This window comes from Nansenia antarctica (genome assembly GCF_963989245.1).
Source record: "Nansenia antarctica genome assembly, chromosome: 3".
NCBI lineage: Eukaryota > Metazoa > Chordata > Actinopteri > Argentiniformes > Microstomatidae > Nansenia > Nansenia antarctica.
In genome coordinates, this window is record NC_137688.1 from 6145172 (window position 1) to 6153575 (window position 8404).

The 8404-nt window shown below is 48.3% G+C and overlaps 1 protein-coding gene across 1 annotated transcript in view; it reads left to right on the top strand.

The window, feature by feature from the left end:
- Positions 1–8404, top strand: part of LOC308153228 (uncharacterized protein) — a gene marked incomplete at both ends in the record, with an annotated part of 23748 nt that overhangs the window by 8292 nt on the left and 7052 nt on the right. The window contains one exon of the mRNA XM_080526312.1: positions 1581–1645. Coding sequence (XP_080382438.1) covers positions 1581–1645 — 65 coding nt within the window. The remainder of the gene's footprint in view (positions 1–1580; positions 1646–8404) is intronic.

Sequence of the window (8404 nt, forward strand, 5' to 3'; positions counted from 1 at the left end):
TGTGTGTGTCCCAGCAGGGGTCCAGGGCCTCTAAGTGGATTAGTCCTGTTCTGACTCAGAGGTCCATCAGCGTTCTGGTGTGTGTCATGTCGTACATGTGTGTGTGTGTGTGTGTGTGTCTAGTGTCTAGTGACCTCATACATGTTGTGTGTGTGTCTAATGTATGACCTCTCTGAGGGTCTATGTGTGTGTGTGTGTGTGTGTATCTAGTGTGTGACCTCTCTGAGGGTGTGTGTGTGTGTGTGTGTATCTAGTGTGTGACCTCTCTGAGGGTCTATGTGTGTGTGTGTGTGTGTGTGTGTGTATGTGTGTGTGTGTATCTAGTGTGTGACCTCTCTGAGGGTGTGTGTGTGTGTGTGTGTGTGTGTGACCTCTCTGAGGGTGTGTGTGTGTGTGTGTGTGTGTGTGTGTGTCTAGTGTGTGACCTCTCTGAGGGTCTGTGTGTGTGTGTGTGCGTGTGTGTGTGTGTCTAGTGTGTGACCTCTCTGAGGGTCTGTGTGTGTGTGTGTGTGTGTGTGTGTGTCTAGTGTGTGACCTCTCTGAGGGTCTGTGTGTGTGTGTGTGTCTCTGGGTGAAACCCTGCTATCTGATGAGAAGCGTATAAGTGCGTGTGTGTCTGTCTGCCTGTGTGTGCGTCTATGTGTGTATATGTGTGTATATGTGTGTGTGTGTGTGTGTGTGTAGGTGTGACTGGGCGTATACGTGTGTGTGTGTATACGTGTGTGTGTGTATGCGTGCGTATATGTGTGTGTGTGTGTGTGTGTGTGTGTGTGTGTGTGCGTATACGTGTGTATAAGTGTATATGCATGTGTATAGGTGTGTGTGTATATGCGTGTGTATAGGTGTGTGTGTGTATATGCGTGTGTATAGGTGTGTGTCTCTGTGTGTATAGGTGTGTGTGTGTGTGCGTAGGTGAGAGTGTTTGCCGATGTGTGTTGGTAGTCTTCCAGACACGCCACTCTCAGTAAAGTGCTGCAGCGTGCTGCTATGGTCTCTCTCTCTCTCTCTCTCTCTCTCTCTCTGTCTCTCTCTCTCTCTCTCTCTCTCTCTCTCTCACTCTGTCTCTCTCACTCTGTCTCTCTCACTCTGTCTCTCTCTCTGTCTCTCTCTCTCTCTCTCTCTCTCTCACTCTGTCTCTCTCTCTCTGTCTCTCTCTCTCTCTCTCACTCTGTCTCTCTCTCTCTCTCTCTCTCACTCTGTCTCTCTCACTCTGTCTCTCTCACTCTGTCTCTCTCTCTCTTTCTCTCTCACTCTGTCTCTCTGTCTATCTGTCTGTTATTTGTGTGTGTGTGTGTGTGTGTGTGTGTGAGTGTGTGCGTGAGCGTGTGTGTGTGCGCGTGTGCGTGTGTGTAGGGGTGGAGGACAGTCAGAGAGGCGTAGGGGGCAAGACTGGGTGGGCTACTGAGGTCCCCTCTCAGGTAGGGTGAAAAGACTGGCTCTGTGTGTGTGTCAGTGTGTCACACACACACACACACACACACACACACAGCCCTCGCGCCTCCTCGTCTGTCGTCGGCCGTCTTATTAAAGTTAGCTTTGTAAAGCCACACTGTTTAACATGCGGCATTCCTCCACCTTAGAAAACAAACAGCTGGACACAGGCAGGCCACAGGACGGCCGCGCAGGGCCGCAGGACCCCGGGAGAGTGGGGGGGGGGGGGGGACGGGACTGTCACACACATTGCTTACAGGGGTAGGATGGTAGTCATCCCTTGAAAAGCGTTTAGCGTTTGAAGAACTGTCAAACGAACTGTTTTGGTTTATGAATATTTGGCTGTGGATGAAGTGACTGGGATATAGTGTGTGTGTGTGTGTGTGTGTGTGTGTGTGTGTGTGTGTGCGCGTGTGTGTGATTGAGAAGTTGTCGCTGCGTGTGCGTGTTTGCATGTGTGTACGCATGCGTGTGTGCGTGTGCACATGCTTGTGTGTGTGTGTGTGCGTGATTGAGAAGTCTCTCTCTCTCTCTCTCCGTCTCTCTCTCTCTCTCTCTCTCTCTCCAGAGAGCCTCGGGCTCTGAGCGACCGCTCACACAATAGTATGTTTATGCTGCTACTTCCTGTACCGAAAACCGATGTTCTTTTTTACGAGCTTCTCTCAAAAGATGAAGGAGAAGTATATATGTGGTGGTACTTTTCTCCCCCCCCCCCCCCTCATGTTCTGAACCGTACTAGAGAGAGAGAGAGAGAGTGTGGGGATAGTAAAAGTTGGGATATATTCCTTTGTTTTCAGAACCATGTGGGATGGATGGAGGGATGGAGGGATGGATGTGTTGTGTGTTCGGCACCGTCAAGCTGTTTCTCCTCTCCTCCCTGTCTGTTGTCTGAGGGCTGTGACCACGCTTGAGCGCAGAAGGATTAAAACCAGAAAGGGAGAAGCGTTTACTGTGTCATAACTGTCTTCCTTTCTTCATCTGACCGCCTGGTATGAAGCAGATACATGTAGAGTAGAAAGTACCGGGGCCGTTACGACCTGATATTTATTTATTTATTTATTTATTGACCAGGGACGGTACACATGAATAAACCAGTTGGTAAATGAGTCAGTGTTAGACAAATGGCTACTTTTCAACTTGTCTGTGGCCAGATGTCATAAGCCGTTCTCTCTAAAAAAAATAACATTGTATACAAGCAAATTTATCAGAGCAGTATAGCAATAGGCTCTCATTAACTAGCGAGGCCTACTAGACATTATATACAATATTATCTTCAGTAAAAGCATGTAAAAGCATGTAAGACTATCATAACTGCATACTAACCCAACTGACTAATTTACTGAGGTAAATATTGAGGTAAAACCCAGACCAAGCGCCCCTCGTTACAGCATAGTTACCACATAAACACTGGGTTGGGGTTAGGGTTAGGGGTTTTACGCTGAAGCAGCTGTTAAACAATGGGTTTTCTGTGTTGGTTTAGTATTAGTTAGAGTGTTTCACTCTTTATTCGTGGTGTTTAAGCGATGTCCTTCTCCGGTGCGGACGTTTAGGATGTGTGTGTCTCTCACACCCTCCTGATTACTGCAGGGGCAGGCCTTTGGGCCTGGGGTTTAATACCAGGAGAGGGAGGGAGTTATTACACTGTTTGGTTTAATTATGACTGGTGTGATCAGGTGATCGGGTGATCGGGTGAAGGGCCTTTTAACAAGGGAGCAGAGCCGCTCTTAAACACCTCAGTGGATTTAGAACGAGTTAGCCATTTAGCAGACGCTTTTAATCCAATAGCGATTTACAATTACAGGACGGTACTTCAAACAATAAGAAGCCCAAATCGAATACAACTCTGACTGAATATATGTCTCAGGAGGAGGAGAGGTCTAGGTCTAGTCCGGTCCGTGACGTGACCCAGCGGGTACGTCCGTGTGTAAGCGTCCGTCAGGAATGTTCCTGAATGTTCCTCGTATCACCAAACACCAAACACACCTGGACTCCTCCGCCTGATAGCATCTCTGGACGTGACCCCAGACTAAAACACGAGTCTGAGGGGGCGATTTCTCATTCCGTGCTTCTTCTCCCCCCCCCCCCCCCTCCCAGCCTCCCGCCTCTCCATAGGACTATGTGCGGTGTTGGTATCCCTCCCTGGGACGGGGGGGGGGGGCTGGAGGGAGAGCGCGAAGGAACAAATGGACCAAAGCGCTTTAAAACGGCCTCTCATTCACCCGTTCACACACACATTCACACACACATTCACACACACATTCGGCAAGCTGCCATGCAAGGCGCCGGCGGCCCGCTCATCATTGGGAGCAATTTGGGGTTCAGTCAGGGTCTTGCCCAAGGGCACCTCGACACGTGGCCAGCCGGGGATCAAACCGCCGAACCGCCGACCTTGTGATCATTAGACGCCGGCTCTACCTCCGGAGCCCCCGTAACCAGCGCCTGGTCACCCCCACGACACGTCCCAGCCCGGGGAGGAAGCCCCCGTAACCAGGCCGTCACCACAGAGTCTTACTGGGGGAAGGCTGGCTTGTTAAACTGAGGCTGAACCCTTTGAAAGGCCCTTCAGAGCCACTGGTCCGTGTTAGTAGAGTGTGTAGCGCTTACTATGAGGGCAGGAGTGTGTCTGTGTGTGTGTGTGTGTGTGTGTGTGTGTGTGTGACTTTGTGTCTCTGTATGTGCCTGTGTAAGATCGTGGGATTTGTGCGTACGCTCTCTCGCCTCTCTTCTCTCTCTCTCTCTCTCTTTCTCTCTCTCTCTCTCCATCTGGCTGGTTCCCCTTCTCCTCTCTCCACCTCTGTGTGTCTGGGTGTGATTTGAGGAGGAGGAGGAGATGTGAGAGTCGACCTGTGAGCCTGTGGATAGCCCGAGGCCTCCTGTCTGTCTGCACCAGAGCGGAGTGTGTTAGCTGTGTGTACGCTACCCCCAGGTTCAGCCAAGAGTGAGGGAAGGGGAAGGAGATGGCTATCGCACACGCTCTCTAAACACACCCCAGAGAGACGTAGAGTAAGATGGACGTGTTACGTTAGAGGAGAGGTCCTCTCTGCAGGTGCTATCTAAAGCCCTCTCCCTGGTGTATCCCTCTGTGTTCCTCTGGAACGCCCTCCCTCCCCAGCCACATCAGACAGGCCAACACCCTGCCAACATTTAACATTTAAAAAGGCCCTCAAAACCCACCTCTTCAATGTGTCCCCTTTCCATGTGTCCCCTTTCCATGTGTCCCTACCTTACTACTCGATCTTTTCAGTTTGTAAAGTATCTTTGAGTGTCTAGAAAAGCACTATATAAGTCTAATTTATTATTATTATTATTATTATTATTATTATTATTATTACTGATCTGTCAGACAGACAAAGAATGCTTCTAGAAGGCTGTGGAGGACAGAGAGATGGTTCTAGAATGCTGTGGAGGACACAACATGCAGGCAACTCTTTTGAGTCTGGATTTATTTGTACTTTCTAGGTACATACTTTCTCCATGTCTGGTAGAATGTGTGTGTGTCTCTGTGTATTGCTACAGTACATACCATCGATCCATCAACATCCTCTGGCTGCGCCCTAAGCCTCCCTATAGCCCCCCTATAGCCCCCTATAGCCCCCCCCCCCCTATCTCTATAGACAGCTCTTATCTCTAGGTCTGCTACACTCTAAGTCCTGAGAGGGAGAGGGAGAGAGGGAGAAAGAGAGGGAGAGAGGGAGAGAGGGAGAAAGAGAGAGAGAGAGGGAGAGAGGGAGAGAGAGAGGGAGAGAGAGAGGGAGAGGGAGATACCGAGAGAGAGAGAGATACAGAGAGAGAAAGAGATACAGAGAGCGAGAGAGATACAGAGAGAGAGAGAGAGAGAGAGATACAGAGTCCTGACACAAACAGAGCAGGTCTTGACACAAAGAGCAGTGACTGCATGTTCAGAGCCAGGAGTGTGTGTGTGTGTGTGTGTGTGTGTGTGTGTGTGTGTGTGTGTGTCTGTGTGTCCCAGATGTTCTACTGGGTCAGGTTACAGATGGAACATGTGGACGAGCTATCAGGTCAACCTCCTGTCCCCCCTCTCACCCCCTCCCTCCCTCCTTTTCTCTCTCTCTCTCTCTGTATCTCTCTCTCTCTCTCTCTCTCTCTCTCTCTCTCTCTCTCACACAGCTGACTCAGTCCTGTTCGAGGAGCTTAAACACACTTTCGTTGGGATTTGAACCTTCAATGGTTTCGGATCCACAAGACTCAGCTTAATCTTACTTATGAAACTCCCACTGGCTGTGTGCATGTGCCTGTGTGTGTGTGTGTGTGTGTGTCTCTATTTGTGTGTGTGTGTGTGTGTGTGTTGCGTGTGTGTGTGTGTGTGTGTCTCTATTTGTGTGTGTGTGTGTGTGTCTCTATTTGTGTGTGTGTGTGTGTGTGTGTGTGTGTGTGTGTGTGTGTGGTGCCACAGGGCACAGCCCAGCCTCGTTAAAGCAGCATCACGGTTCGGGAGTCGCTGTCTGGCCACACGTGGTGTTAAAGACCTGACACACACTCACACACACACACACACACACACACACACACACACGTAGCTGACACCCAGGTGGGTCCAGCAAAGTTCCACCCCTGTGGTCCTCCTCCTGCCTGCCTGCCTGCCACCCCAGCTCATCATCATCATCACCATCATCACCATCATCATCACCATCATCATCACCATCATCATCATCACCATCATCATCATCACCATCATCATCACCATCATCATCATCACCATCATCACCACCATCATCACCATCATCATCACCATCATCATCACCATCATCATCACTATCATCACCACCATCATCACCATCATCACCATCATCATCATCACCATCATCATCACCATCTTTACTTCCTCGTTAAGCCATAGGTCGTCTCTGACACGACCAGATCTGACAGACGTTTTATTGGACTTGTTTATTTATTTGTTGGAATGTTGTTCCATCATCCGCATGTGCTTCTGATTGTAGGTCTAAAGGCAGGAGAGAGAAAGGGAAATGGGGGAGGGAGAGAGAGAGAATGAGAGAGAGAGAGAGAGAGAGAGAGAGAGAGAGAGAGAGAGGGACAGAGAGGGACAGACACAGAGGGAGAGAGAGAGAGAGACAGAGAGAGAGAGACAGACAGAGAGAGAGACACAGAGAGAGAGACACAGAGAGAGACACAGAGAGACAGAGAGACAGAGAGAGAGACACACAGAGAGAGAGACACAGAGAGAGCGACACACACAGAGAGACACAGAGAGAGAGACACAGAGAGAGACAGAGAGAGACACGGAGAGAGAGACACAGAGAGAGAGAGACAGAGAGAGACAGAGAGAGAGAGAGACACAGAGAGAGAGACAGACAGAGACAGAGAGAGAGAGAGACACAGAGAGACACAGAGAGAGAGACAGACAGGGACACAGAGAGAGAGACACAGAGAGACACAGAGAGAGAGACAGACAGAGACACAGAGAGAGAGACACAGAGAGACACAGAGAGAGAGAGACAGACAGAGAGAGACACAGAGAGAGACAGAGACAGAGAGGAGGTAGAGGTTGAAAGAGAGCTGCACTTCGGAACCACCTGCCAGCTGTGTAAAGAAATCAGAGACACACATCCCACTGATCACAAACTGCCATGTCTGCTGGGTGAACTTGCTTTGGCAATGTAAACAATGACGATGTATGTTTCCCATTCCAATAAAGCACTTCAAATTGAAAATTGAATTGAATTGAGAGAGACAGAGAGAGAGACAGAGAGAGAGAGAGACAGAGAGAGAGAGAGAGAGAGAGAGAGAGAGAGAGAGAGAGAGAGAGAGAGAGAGAGAGAGACAGAGAGAGAGAGAGATGATGTAAAAGGATTATGTATCCAATCTTTAGAGGCCATAGAGTGAAATGTTGATATAAAACATATACCTCTTCACTCATGAGAGCACTGTAATTTTAACATTCAAAATCTCATTTCATATATACAGTATATCGTATCTTTATACACTTTTACGACATCGGTATCTGCGTTCTCCTTGGCCGCCAGATGTTCTGGATTTATCCTCCTAACAATGGGATAAGACGTTTAAGAGCCCAGATTACACCCATGAGGAGGACACGTGGACGCCCAATTGGGCCCTAAAACAGGGAATGGACAAGTCTGAAACACACAATCCCCAAATGAAAGGGTGTGTGACCCAACCCCAAAGCTGCTTGCCATCAGACTGTGGTGTCGAAACTCACAGCCAAACCACCAGCGCTGAGTGACTGACTGACTGGATGGAGTTTTAATTAAGAGAAAATGGGATCCGCATGGGATCACGTCTGCCCAGAGACACAAATTGCTCATAAATTGTGTATTGTAATGAAGATATTGTTTGTCAGTGAGTGTTGTGTGATGGGTGGGCTTATTTTTATAATATTTTGTTATGCTGAATACACCAGCATCAGTGTAGGGATCAGGGTAGGGATGTAATCCCAGATATCTTTCAGCATGAATGAGTTTATTGCTGCTACGCACAGTTACGACGCCATCATTATTTTTATATTATATTATAATTGTGTTGTGGAGTTGATTTGATTGCTGTTGGACGAGGCGCTAGATTCCAAAAGCATTTCACGATGTCAATTACGGCTCTTATGTGACGTCACGTACGTGACAGATACGATTAGATTAGATTCGATTTGATCTGTTGGACGGGGGACTTGTACTTTCTACCTATTAGATGAAGTGAGAGAGTACAACAACATGTAACACGGTCTGATCATTTGGTCCTCATATCGGGATCTGATGTAATGATCAGACTTTTCTTTCGAAAAATGTGAATACATTTCGCGTTGTTGAAAAACGACGACACATCGCTAGTCAACTAACACAGCTTGTTTTGTGAGAAAACATTGAATGAGAAGGTGTGTCCAAACCTTTGACTGGTACTGTATATACAGTTATGAGCTATGTACAGTTAAGGTAGCTATGTACAGTTAAGGTAGATATGTACAGTTAAGGTAGATATGTAC